Here is a 14,489-nt window from a genome sequence, read left to right on the forward strand (position 1 = left end):
GATTTTTCGCTTTCAATCCTCACATCTTAGTCATTTTTTCAGATCCGAAAGACACAAAATTAGGATTGTGTCCATTTCTTATTTCAGCTTCAATTCAATTATTGTAATATTTACTGATATTTCAAGGTTTTAAAAAATTTTCTGGGTTTTCTGTGTTGATTTCATTTGGATTGCCGAAACTTATTTTGGTTGGTCAGTAATAACACTGTGATACAAAAGTTGAAAAAAATTGCAGGGTTTATGATACATAAATAAATAAATTCAAATTTAGTAATTCAAATTTCACCCTCTTCCTGTAAACCGATTAATCTGAAATTTTGTATACACTTTGGATTTTGGTGACAATACAATTATGTTTATTCATTATCATTATAAATTCAAGATGGCCGCCGCTACAAAATGGCGGATAATTTATTAAACGGTTTTATTTAGCTCACCCCGTTTGTTTTATTTTGTTTTATTAATCCCATCAATATGGGTATCAAATGAAAGGGCTCAACAAGCAGAATACTATAAAAATTTAAATCCAAGATGGCGGCCGCTACAAAATGGCGGATAACGTAGGTTTTATCAATCCCATCAATATGGGTATCAAATGAAAGTGCTCAACCAGTAGAATACAATGTGCTATATAAAATTAAAATCCAAGATGGCGGCCTCTACAAAATGGCGGATAACTTAGGTTTTATCAATCCCATCAACATGGGTATCAAATGAAAGGTCTCAACAAGTAGAATACAATTTACTATGCAAAACTGAAATCTAAGATGGCCGCCGCTACCAAATGGCTGATAACTATTTTTTATCAATCCCACCAATATGGGTATCAAATAAAAGGGCTTGACAAGAAGAATACAGTGCACTATACAACCTCAATATTTAAGATGGGCGCATCCACTAAATGGCGTATAATTAAGATTTAAATTTAGAAATTGAAACTGTAATTTAGCTATCTGATTAATCCACCCGAAAGCCATACAGTTTCTAGCTAAGTACAATTACGGGACGGCTGAAAGAAGAATGTTGCCTTAAATACTATCATGGGCTTCTACAATACATAAAATGCAGGGCAGCACTGTGGATCACGCAGTCGTATACTTAGGTGCGAAACTGTTTGAAGAAGGTCAAGCCTACGTGTCTCTTAGTAGAGTAAGATCTTTGCAGGGACTACGTATAGAGGAGTTGGACTGCAATAAACTAACGGGCAAGAAACCTTGCAATAATGAAGCACTAAATGAATTAAACAGAATGCGAAATAAAAACTAAAAACTAGAAAATAATAAGTAAGCCAAGGCTATAGTCGGACGGGGCCGACCATGTGATACCCTACACCTTTACCACTGGGAATTAGCTTTTCACAAATCAAAATTTCTTTATGGAACAAATAAACTTATTGTAAGAAATAACTTTTTGGATTCTGGTACAGTATCACACCAAGCTTAAATAATAATGATTTTGCCTGGCTGGTGAATCCTTTTGCAAAAATGTGGCAAAGCGACCTATGCTGCAACGTATGTATAAAAATCAAATTGGACAATTAAAACGTTAGTGCATCATGTAATTTGCAATAATGCAAAAACTAGGAATAGGAAAATATGGTTCTCTACACAAAACGCATTATATATTAAGCAGTAGGACCGTTATCTAGCAGACTTGTTATTGCAATTTGCGTCAGAAGGAAAGATCAGTAGTTCTTTTACCATATGTAGGCTACTTTGCCGGTATATGTCCTCCAGGAAATAAGATATAGACCTAAAATATTTTTTTTATTTTTCATACAAAAGTAATGGTTCATTTCACCCGCTAAATAATATCAGATTATCATCCAAAATTGTAGGCATCTTCTTCTACCTAACCTCTTACCTCGTGCATATTTCGTGATTATTGAGCTATAATTGCGTACTCTAGTTTGTTTATGATAACACTACAAACAAATTACTGGGTATATTAGGCTGTAACTCTGTTATATTATCATGTACCCCAACACAATTGAAATCAATAGAAAGGTCAAGCGTTCCTCTTCCAAGTATAGCTTATTAGCCCAGAATGTCTCTTCCAGGAAAAAAGTTATAAGCTGTATATTAAAAATTATCACAATTTTCACACAAAAGTTGTGGTCCACTTAACTCGCTAAATATTATCTGATTGCCATCTCAAATTGCAAGCTTCCTCTTTGTCATATACTCTTACCGTATTTAAAATTTCGAGTCGATCGGACTATTATTGCGACCTACAGAGCAGCTACAAAATCGGATAAAAATTATGTTTTTGGTCCATTTCACCCGCTAAATATTTCACGATCATCGCCAATTAAAATAGCGATCTATTCTGATGTGAAAGCGACCTCCATACCAAATTTCGTGACGATCGGTCCATAATTGCGGCCTGGAGTTTGATTACAATTTATAATGGACAGACGGACGGACGGACACACATCTCAAAATCGTTTTATCTCGCCGAGATATGAAGATTGGTATATCACATTGGGGGTATCCGACGAATATTTCGCGGTGTTACATGCATTTTTACCAAAACAAACTTATAATACCCTTTCCACATAGTGGTGTAGGGTATAAAAATAGCTAAAAAAAACTTTTTAAGTTAAACGGTTTTATGTTAAACATACATTGCAATGTTTAAGATAAATGTACTAAAAACCAAAAAATAATAAAATAGATACAATCGTGGGAATTATAAACATATGCATAGACTAGACTAAAATAAAACCGTGGGGCACGTCAATTGTCTACAAATTATGGACTTAATGTGCGATAGAAGAATCGTTTAATTCGTCGTTAGGCAGTTGGCCAGCAGACGGTGGGGAAATTACTTACTATTTTCTTGCTCATGGAAATTCCAATAGTTATACACTCCATGCAAATAAAAGAGATGTTTCAACTAGTTTATCGTTGGACATTCACACTGCTGGCTGGCGAGGAATCGTTTCACTGCTCGTAGTTTGTCTTTAATCGACAAAGTACTACTCGCTCACCACTATGAAACCCTAAAACTCGCTTATAATCGAGCTTGCTAGCTTGTTTCCACATTCTAGCCCTACTTATCACACGTCCATCGTTGTCGGTTGAACAACTGCCTAATTATAGTGTAACATTACAAAACAAACATTTTAATCAACGATTGTAGACAATTGACGTGCCCCACGTTTTTATTTTAGTCTAGTCTATGCATATGTTTATAATTCCCACGACTGTATCTATTTTATTATTTTTTGGTTTTTAGTACATTTATCTTAAACATTGCAATGTATGTTTAACATAAAACCGTTTAACTTAAAAAGTTTTTTTTACATATTTTTATTTCTTATGCGAATATCTCCGCTTCTGGTAGGAATATTCCAAAAGGAAAGCCCGTCAATGGAAGAAGAAAATATCTCCTTTATATTGATGTTGGCGTAAGTGGGCAAACAACCGAGATATCGAAAAAGCCAGTAATATATCCAATTTTTACATTTTTTGTAATCACGCTAAGGTTAGAATTGTGATCGGATAGTCACGAAATTTTGGGGGTTGATGGGGGCTCCACAGAGGAGAATATTACCGTTACATTGGTGTAAAATAAGGTTGGCGAAGGTGGTCAAACAAGGGAGATACTACAATAGTTGGTAATACATCCAATTCTTCAATTTTTTTTTGCAATCACGCTACAGTTGGCAATTTTGATCGGATAGTAACGAAATTTTGGTTGCTTATGGGGCCCCAGAGAGGAAGAGGCATATTATGTTTGGTGGTAGTCGGATTATACTCCCTAAAAGAAATGTTTACCAGTGAAAAGCTTATGCACAGGGGTAGTGGTGTAGGGTATTACATGGTCGGCCCGTCCCGACTATAGCCTTTGCTCACTTGTTTTATAATGGTAAATGAAGTGAAAAACGGTGTTCCTTGGATTTTAAACTTTAAACGGCCATAACTTCTTTTTTCACAACTTCAATGTCTTTCAAACAAGCCATAACTGTCTAAAATCGGTTAAATATTAGCTATGTTATAGTGATTTTAGCATTAAAAAAAAGATTAAAAACAGGAAAATGCTTTTCTTTGTACACTAGTCCGCGTAGAAGATACAAAACTGAGTAATTATTTGCTTTAAGCAATAACGAAAACTAGTTAGCTTTCCAACATGAAAAAAAATAATGAAATTGGTTGAAAATTAATAGAGTTATGCAAATTTTTGCATTTTTACCTTTTGTTTTTTCATGCAATTTCGTCCCTCCGTGTATTCATAGCAGATGTAGACATTATCAGGGATTACCGTAGAAGTTTATTGAAGTTTATATGAAAATTAAAACAAACTTTTATAAGAACGAAATGAACTCAAAATTGTCGACATTAACTTCCATCCCCATCATTGCATATAAATCATCTATAAAGTTCCGATTATTATATATATAGTAATGGCAAACCTGCACACGTAGTCTTATCTAGGGTGAACACTGGCATCAATGCAAAACACGACATAATGTACAACAAAACCAGACATAACTCAAAATGCGCAAAAAAACGGCATGGGGTTTTAGCAGAAATTAAAAGAGAACACTCAACAGAAAAATACAAAAAAATTTCTCACGACCTTCTCGACACTCTTTTTTTCTATACGCTAATACATTTCAAAGTTGTGGAAAATATGGATATATTTTGAAGATTTTTTAGACATATTTCTACAACACTTTTGTAAGAACAAATTTATTTCAAAATATTAAGAAATACCTCTACTTGCTACATCAATACTAAAAATGACACTTTTATATATTAAAAATTACGTTATCACCGTTCACAACCACCCAAATTTGTGTTTTTTCAACTCTTCGCGAAAACTTGAAAAATTTTCTCAATTTTAACACAGTGGAACAAGAAAAGTAAACAACATACGGCATTAGTATTTTGGATAGTGAGCTAGAATTTTGTCCTCTTTAACCCTGTCAAGACAGATTATTAAGAAAATATGTTTTAATTTTTCAATTAAGCGCCGATTTTTCGGATTTTAACCCTAAGTGCGGCGGTTTTTGTAGTTTATTGAATTTTCTCATCTATGAACATTGTAGTTTCAGAATCCGCAAAAATGTCGCAGGTGTGAGCACCTTCCATTTAATGTTGGTTCAAGAGCACCGCGTAAAGTGATGATTTTTAAATTGTTAGAAAATGTATTTTCTAGTATGAAATGTTTGTCTTTTTTAACAAAGGACTTTTCGAAACAATATATAAAGACATTGTCAATAATTTCAATTGAAAAAATCACATTTTAAGATATCTTGGAGTTTCCGACCACTATAGGCCTCGGTACATAAAAAATAAAATAAAACCATGAAATAATTACTGTTTATTTTTTATTATGCCAGAAATGAAGCAGACAAGAAAGCCAGGCGGCGAGACGAGTCTTTATATGTACCGAGGGCTTAATAGCTCAAGTTAATACTTTCTTTTCTTTCTTTATTGCTTACAAATTTCTTCTTTACAATAGAACGATGGTTTTTTTAAGACATCATCCGCTCAAACAATGTCGTTTCGTCTGCGGTGTACTATATAGGTCGCGAAGTAACCTAAATAGGCGTGGCAAGTTCCGCCCATTTCCACAGGATTTGAAATATTCGGCATCAGATTCCTTGGAATCCTTGAATTTTAGGTGTAAAGTGTCTTTGACAATATTACTGACAACAATGCGGGGTATCTTTTTATGAAAAAAACTAACCCTCATGCGTGTCACTAAACGGGTCTTTTTGGTCCCTTTTTTCAAAAACGTTTAAAAACTTCTTTAAAATCTGATCGTTTCAGACCAAAATATTCTACAAAATTATTTGTCGTAAAATTTTACTATACTTGGCGTTTACACACAGACAATATTGGCAAGACAATAGCAAAGTTACAAACCATTTTCACCAATACATTCATAATTTTCTCTATACATATTTAAAAATTTATAAATGTATTTGTGAAAAAAGTTTGTATTTTTGCTATTGTCTTGCCAATACTGGCATTTGTAAACGCAGGGATAGGTCCCCGACTACACCAAAACTCTAAATCGTACCTAAACGGCAGGAATCAGCCAAAAGTAAAATCACGTTTTAGGGTTAATGTTGTACTTTATCTGAGCTTATTAAGTTTTGTCCCACAAAACTTCATTCTAGATAGAAGATCAAATTTTGTAAAGTTATACATTTGTGACAGGATGCTAATATGCTTCGACTTTTACTTTGACAGGAAAATCGGGAAATTTGTGGTTTAGTCACATATCGAGAGAAAACCTAAAAAAAACACGTTAACTCCTAGTGACATACTAGTTGATTTTTGGGTCAATATTTTAGGCCGCTTCCAAAAACATTTTATTCTACCGAAAAATAAAATTTTCAAAATATTTGTCATATACGATTTTTAAAACACTCTAATTCGAGGGGTACCGTTATATCGGAGCTATACTAAAATCTTTATGTCCATTTTGAATACCACAAATTCTACGAGACTGTTCGGGTTTTTGGTTTCAAAAGACAGACAATTATGGCTTGAGCAACAAATGATTTCACCTTCATCAAGAGCATACATTTGGGGATTTCTGAGTTAAATCGGACACTTTTTCACTTTATATATACTTTAGTATATTTTTAGATTTTGTTAACAAGTAAGAACGGCGTAAAGTTCGACCCGGCCAAACTTGTTATACCCTCCACCACGAGTTGTACTGAATTAAAACTGAACAATTAGTTTCTTTTCGTTTACGAAGAAGACTAAATACCAAATTCCAGCAATTTCGGTAAAGCAATGTAGCTAACTTTCAAAATACCGTAATTCCGGAGGTACCGTTCTATGCGCGCTATATGAAGGCGTGGACCTGTACGGACAAATTTGAGGGGAAGTTCTGCACCCCCAAGTAAGACTAAATATCAAATTTCAGCCATTTCGGTGGAATATTGAGTGTATTGAGGCCACAACCTTCAAAATACCAGAAATCGGGAAGTACCGTTCTATGGGAGCTATATAAAGGCGTGGACGTATACCTACATATTTAGAGGGGAACGTTGAATACACCAAGCGAAGCCTAAATAAAAAATTTCAGCCATTATTGTGGCCATTACCTTGAAAATACTGAAAATCGGAAAATACCGTTCTATAGGGGCTATATTAAGGCGTGGACCTGTACCGACACATTTTTGGGGAAAGTTTAATACTACCAACGAAGACTAAATAAAAAAATGTCAGCCATTTTGGAGGAATATTGAGGCCACAATCTTCAAAATACCGAAAATCGGGAGGTACCGCTCTATGGGAGCTATATGAAGGCGTGGACCTATACGGACAAATTTCATATGGAAAGTTGTTTACCCCAAATGAAGACTAAATATCAAATTTCGGCCATTTCGCAGGAATATTGAGGCCACAACCGGGAGGAGGTACCGTCCTATGGGGGCTATATGAAGTCCTATACCGACAAAATTCTGGGGAAAAGTTGTATACCCCCAACGAAGATTAAGTACCAAATTTCAGCCATTTCGGTATGATAATGAAGCTAAAACCTTCAAAATACCGAAAATCGGGTGGTTCCGTTCTATGGGGGCTATATAAATATGTGGACCGATATTGCCCATTTGCAATACCAAACATCCTAGGAGTAATATAAACTTCTATACCAAATTACAAAGCTCTATCATAAAAATTGCGAGCTGTATCTTGATTTCAACAGACGGACGGACGGACCGACGGACATGGTTATATCGACTAAGAATTTTACCCTGATCAAGAATATATATACTTTATAGGGTCTCCGATGAATATTTCGATGTGTTACTAACGGAATGACAATTTTAATTATACCCTCCATATTGTGGTGGAGGGTATAATAAAGGTTCCAGAGATATCAGGCCTTGAAAAAGTTGAATTCTGTAAAAACTATATGCAAAGACATACTCATAACTTCTAAAATATTGGTCCAAATAGAAAAACCCGTTTTTGTATTTTTATTTTTTTATCAGCTATCTAATACAAAATAGAAAAAAAAAAATATTGTACAGTGGGCTTGGATGCAATTTTCACGATTTAATATTTAAAATCAATTTATATCAATGATTGTACTCTTCGATTTTCTTGATTTTTGTTTTTTGTATTAAACTACGATTAATTACAAAAATTTTAAGTCCTATTTGGTAATGGGATTCGATACCAATGTGAAATATTTGTTATTTTACCAAAACATTAAAAAAAATATATTTTTCACATTTGTTTTGTTGCTTTATTTAGGAATTTATCTTAAACATCGTAAAAACGGAGTTATTTTTCGATCTTGAAAATGGATTAGCAATTATTGTACCAATAAATATAAATCTAATCAAAATCTAATTGTTGTACCAGCCGGACAAACAACTAACTAAACTGATGAACTAATAACTGAGCTGTAGTTAATTATATGATTAATTATTTGATCACAATGGACCGGAAGGTCTCCGAGTGACGCAGTCACAAGTTAGTGGCTGCACATCCCCTAACCTAATTATATGACTAGGCATCCGAGCAAAATAATCTACCAAATATTAAAGTGATATTTTCTACAGAAGACGATTATTTAAATACGAAAGGGGATTTGAATTTGAAAAATGCAATGGTTAAACCTGTCGCTGCCATAATTGGTACACTAATTGCTAAACCATTCTAAAATCGCAAAATGAAAAGTTTTTAAGATAAATTCCTAAATAGAACAACAAAACAAATGTTAATAAATGTAACGAATTATTTTTTTTTTTTGGTAACATAACATATTTTGCACAGTTGTATATAAGAAAAACTTTATTGACAAATTTTAGAAAATTTAAAGATATAGTAATTATTCGAATCCCACTACCAAAAAGGACTTAAAATTCGTGTAATTAATCGTAGTATAATACAACAAATTTTCAGGAAATTCGAGAGCACAATTATTGATAAAAATTGATTTCAAATATTAAATCGCAGAAATTGCATCCAAGCCCACTGTGCAAAATTTTTTCCTAAATAAAAAATAAACAAGTGAGAAAAGGCTATAGTGGGTACGGAGCCGACTATGTGATACCACACACCACTGCCTCTGTGCATAATCTTTTCACTCGAAATCATTTCTTTTAGGGAGATACGAAAATTTGATTGCTAAAAAAAGTGGAAAAAGGGATGCATTACCGACTATTGCGATATCTATATTACTTGACCACCTACGCCAACCTACTTTGCATAATTTAAAAGATGGGATTTTCTACTTTCTTAGTCAGGCTTTGCTTTTAGAAGGTCCCCAACCAAAGGTGTGATATCCGTCATTATTATTAAAATCGCAAAAATGAAAAGTTGGGTTCTATTAGCGACTATTGCGATATCTTCGTTGTTTGACTACCTACGACAACCTACGTTACACCGTTGTAAAGGTGATATTTTCTTTCATTGCCAGGTTTTGCTTTTTGTGTACCTTTTATAGGCGCTGAGATATTTGCTTTGGAATAAAATGTTGACTTTTTCTCCAAATAAATTTTTTGCTCATTCCGACCCCTAAATATTATCCGACCATCACCAAAATCAATAGGCTTCTTCCTCTGTGAGACCTCCATTAACCCTCGAAATTTCGTGACGATCCGATCAAAATTGCGACCTCCGTTGCGAGTTCTCCGTTAGTTGGTCACCTAAGCCGACCTAGTTTGCATTATTGTAAAGATGGGATCTTCTACTTTCATAGTCAGGCTTTGCTTTTGGAAAGTCTCCAACCAAAGCAGTGATATTCGTCATTATAATTAAAATCGCAAAAATGAAAAATTGGATTTTATTTGCGACTATTGTGATATCTTCGTTGTTTGATAACCTACGACAACCTACTTAACATCATTAGAAAGGTGATATTTTCTACTTTCATTGTCAGGTTTTACTTTTGGTATACCCCATACAGAAGCTGAGATATTCGCTTTGGAAAAAACGTTGTCTTTTTTCCAGTTTTTTGCCATTCCCAATATTTTCCGACCATCACCAAAATCAATAGGCTTCTTCCCCTCCGAAACCTCCATCAACAAAATTTCGTGACGATCCGACCAAAATTGCGACCTGTAGCGTGAGTACAAGGTTTAGATGGACCGACGGACGGACGGACAGACGGACACATTTTGGTATATATAAGTATGGGTCTACGACTATTATATCGATGCGTTACGAACTTTTTGGCCAAAACCAACTTATAATACCCTCCCCACATAGTGGTGTAGGGCATAAAAAAAGTTTTTTTTTTTTTATTTTTGGACCACTATTAAGGATGTTATGAGTATTTACTTGCATATAGGTTTCATAAATCCCCATATACATATATTATTTGAAATGCTTGTAAACGGAATGACAAACTATGTATATGGTGAGGAAAAATGCTCGGTAAACTTAAAAATACTTTTCAAATGCGTATTTTTTGGTATAAAAAATATTTGCTACCAAAACTTAATATGTGATGAGTGACTGACTGACTTTTCAACGCCTAGATGAAACTGATGAAGCTGAAACCTTGAATTTGGGTTACTATTTGTGTGTAGTGGTGAGATACAACTGGGTCTATGGTATATTTGTGTTGGTGAAAAGCAAGAAGTCTGAAATTTTCAATGTGAGTCATTGTTGGTGTATAGCTGTGATATAAGGCCGCAGTTTTACCATTTCCATATTGTTTATTTATTTTTAATTAATTAATGACCGAAGTTTTTTTGCAAGTGAAAAAGGAAAGCCGAAGACTCGAACCCACACAACCACCATTATGTGACATGTTTCTCCATTAGTCATCAGACATATCGGCATCTCTGTCAACGGACTTTTCATTTCTCAAATGCAAGCTGTTTTTTACGGTGATGAGCTTTTTTCTAATTCAACCTGTATGGCTTCCACGACGCAGCCTTCGGAAGTTATGAGTTTGGCTCTGAACGCTAATATCCCGTGATAACACCTTTTTCATATGTTTTTCAAGGACGTGCGTTTCAACTCCAGCCTGGCTCGAGCTGATATTAAATTATATGAACATTTTTCCTATTAGGGCGAAGATCATTTTAATATTAATTTTAATTAATTCCTCGTTGCAGCCGAGCTTAATGGCCGAAGATTTTTTGCAAGTGAAAAAGGAAAGCCGAAGATTCGAACACACAAAACCACCATTATGTGACCTGGTTTCGCTGTTGGTAGCAGCACATCAGACATATAGACTGTGGAGTGTCTTCTTATTTATATTTTATTCGCTTTCCACATACGAAGTAGTGGAAAGTTTGCTAGGTACAGCAAATTAAAGCCGAAAATGTCGATTAACACTTCAAAATGCCAGGAATCGGGTGGGTTCATTATATAGGGTCACATTTAATGCCCACAATTTTAGGTGGAGAAGAATTTTGTCTAGTGGGAACCCAGAATACCAGATTATAGAAAATTAGGTCAGGAATTGTAGCTAAAAACTTCAAAATACCTAAAACTGGATGGAGAAGTTTATTACCCCTGGGAACCGTAAATACAAATTTACACCCAATTTAGGCCGAAAATGTAGATGAAATTTAAAAATACCTGAACTCTGCCGGAACCGCTTAATAAGGGCAATATCCTAAAGTGGACATATAGTTCATTTGCTCAAAGAGTAGCATATCTCAAAGAATGCGTTTTTCGAGTTACGACATCGAATTTATCTTGTGTCAAAGTTTTATGTTGATATCTCTAAAACTCAACGAGTTACAACTTTCTAGGAGTGTGGCATAAATCAAGCCTTAACCAAATGGAAGGAGCTTACACCTTAGAAGTTTCTACGGACCTTTATGATATTTTCGTAGGTTTTACAGTTTTTGAGATATAGATGTTTCAAATTGGGACAATGCACTGACTGTATCGTCTCCTTATAAAACAATATCGTGTACGTGCACCATAATTAACTTTAAATGAAAACCGCTTATAACTAGGAATTTTTTTGCGGATTCTGAAACAGCTATGTTTGTATATGACAGAAATCCAAAAACAAGAAAAATTCGATTTTGCTTGAGAACGTCCTATCAAAATGGGACCAGAGAAAATCTTATAGCTGTGAAAATTCTCTACTAGACTGACTTTTGTAATTATTTTCTAGGTTATACCAATTTTGAGATATATATGTTTAAGTTGGAAAATTGCAGTCATGGCATTGTTTTGTAAGGAGGCGATACAGCTAGTGCATTGTCCTAATTTGAACTTCTATATCTCAAAAACGGTAAAACCTACGAAAATATCATGAAGGTCAATCTTGAACAGAATTCACTGCTACAACATTTTCTTAAGTCACATTTCCATAGGAGTTGCGGTTTTCAACCAAAATCGTTAAAACTTTAAAATCCCCTAAAAGTGTGAACTTTGACCGCGATTTATTTAAATAGCCCTCTGCCGATTTTTTTGTTTTTTTTTTTTTTTTGATTTTTCTCATCTATGAACATTGCAGTTTCACAATCCGCAAAAACTTCCCAGGTGTAAGCTCCTTCCATTTAAATTTGGTTAAGGAGCACCGTGCACACTGTGGTAAGCGGTATTATGTCTTTGTGCATTTGTATGTAACATACAGAAGGAAACGAAATCGACCCATAGTTCCTTTTGGGGATATACATATAATCACTTTCTGAGTCGATTTATGCATGTCCGTCCGTCTGTCCATGTATTTTTGTTCGTAACGTACAGGTCGTATTTTTTGTCCGATTCAGGTGAAAATTGGGGAATATAATTTTTTTAGCCATAGGAAGAACGCTGTTGTTTTTGGTGTAAATCGGTTTAGATTTGGATATAGTTCTCTTATGTATTTTCGGCCGATTTGACGTATTTTCTGCACCAAACACGCTATATAAGTCCGATTGTGATAAAATTTGGAATATGTGACCGAATTCGGTCTGAAAATAAATGTGCCAAATTACATCGAAATCGGTTCAGATTTGGATATATCTCCCATATATATTTTCGACCGATTTGACGTATTTGTGGCACCAAACACGCTATATATGTACGTCCGATTTTGATGAAGTTCGTAATATGTGGCTGAACTCGGTCTAGAAATAAGTGTGCCAAATTATCGAAATCGGTTCAGATTTGGATACAGCTCCCATATATATTTTCGGCCGATTTGACGTTTTTGCCGCACCAAACACGCTATATACGCCCGATTTTGATGAAATTTGGAATGTGTGACGGAATTTTGTTTAGTAATAAGTTTACCATATTATATAAAAATTAGTTGAAATTAATGTATATCTCCTATATATATTTTACATGTTCACAGTGGTGTAGGGTATCATATAGTCGGCCACGCCCGTCTATGATCCTTTCCTTACTGTTTTTCTTTAATTTATTAAGCACTAAAACACTTAACATCATGCTTGGTCTTGCAAAGAAATTTAGCACTGTTATTTGTCTAGATCTTTCCAAATGATGGTGGAAATGGTTATTTTTGTTGTAACAATCTTTTTATGTTGGGAAGTAAAAATTCAATCGGCAACTTAAAACGCGTTTTTTCGAATCTTGATTTTTTGAGATGTGACACTCTTTGAGTTAATGAGCGGACATATCACCTTTTTTGGAGGATGCAAATATGCTTATATTATAGCTTTTTATCAGGTTAACCATCTTACCAGGTTATTCGCTAGAATCATACTCGTATTACAATTATATTTTTTTTATTTTTTGTTTTATACAATTATTTACATTTATTTAAATTAACATTTAACTTAACATTTAATACATATAACAACAATGCAAGACAAGCACATGATCTGGAATGAATTCACTGGAGTTAATTTCAAGAAGATTTATACTGGATAGGTAGCTAAGAACATAATTGCCAGAGTAATGGCCTTTAACTGAAGTGTACGCACAAAAGACAACAAAAGTAGAGCAATTAAACGCAGAAGGAATCCTTATTTGTTGTAGGAAGATAATGTGAATGGTGGAATATGGGTATTGGAATGGGTGTTATCGGCCGTCTCCTTATCTTCTGGAATTTCAGGGTCTTCACGTTCTTCTTCCTCGTCAATGATACTGATGTCACGTATAGAAGGACGATGACTGCGGCGCCAACCTATATATCATAAAGAAAGTATTGTAAGAATCTATTGTGTAGAAAAGCCTTCTTCTTTGACTTACCTTCGGTAACTTGTGGTTGTCTTGTTTTTGTTAAAAGTTTTGTACCCGAGACCGAGATTAAAATAGCACCCAAGGGAGCGGTCAATACAATAGACAATACTGCAATTGTTTGTACTACATAAGCATAATGTTTCTCATCATCGCTGGCATTGGCATCCAAATGTTTAAGAGCCACCGGACCCAAGGCAGCTTGAACGGTTGCTTTAGACATCCAGGAGAGAGCAACAAAGAATTTTTCCTTAATATTAAGACGGTCGCCGAAGGCAATACCAGCCGTACACAAAATACGCAAAACAGCTGCACCTATGATGCAACCGACGCCAACAGATACAATATCTGGATCAAGTTCACTGATCTAAAAAATATAGGGAAAAGAGTTAAAAT

General features: G+C 34.6%; 1 protein-coding gene across 3 annotated transcripts in view; it reads right to left on the minus strand.

Moving 5' to 3' along the window:
• Positions 1 to 13,606: 13,606 nt before the first annotated feature.
• The window catches only part of Nha1 (Na[+]/H[+] hydrogen antiporter 1), a 118,725-nt gene continuing 117,842 nt past the window's right edge, over positions 13,607 to 14,489 (minus strand). Inside the window, exons 6-7 of one of the 3 annotated variants that reach the window (XM_073968163.1) lie at positions 14,106 to 14,460; positions 13,607 to 14,040 (exon numbers count right to left, since the gene is read on the minus strand). In XM_073968163.1, coding sequence (XP_073824264.1) covers positions 13,880 to 14,040; positions 14,106 to 14,460 — 516 coding nt within the window. In that variant the 3' untranslated portion in view covers positions 13,607 to 13,879. The remainder of the gene's footprint in view (positions 14,041 to 14,105; positions 14,461 to 14,489) is intronic. The other 2 variants (XM_073968164.1, XM_073968165.1) reach the window with 2 other exon arrangements.

The sequence above is a fragment of the Musca autumnalis genome, unplaced genomic scaffold (genome assembly GCF_047663935.1).
Source record: "Musca autumnalis isolate F117 unplaced genomic scaffold, ASM4766393v1 scaffold_2, whole genome shotgun sequence".
Taxonomy (NCBI): domain Eukaryota; kingdom Metazoa; phylum Arthropoda; class Insecta; order Diptera; family Muscidae; genus Musca; species Musca autumnalis.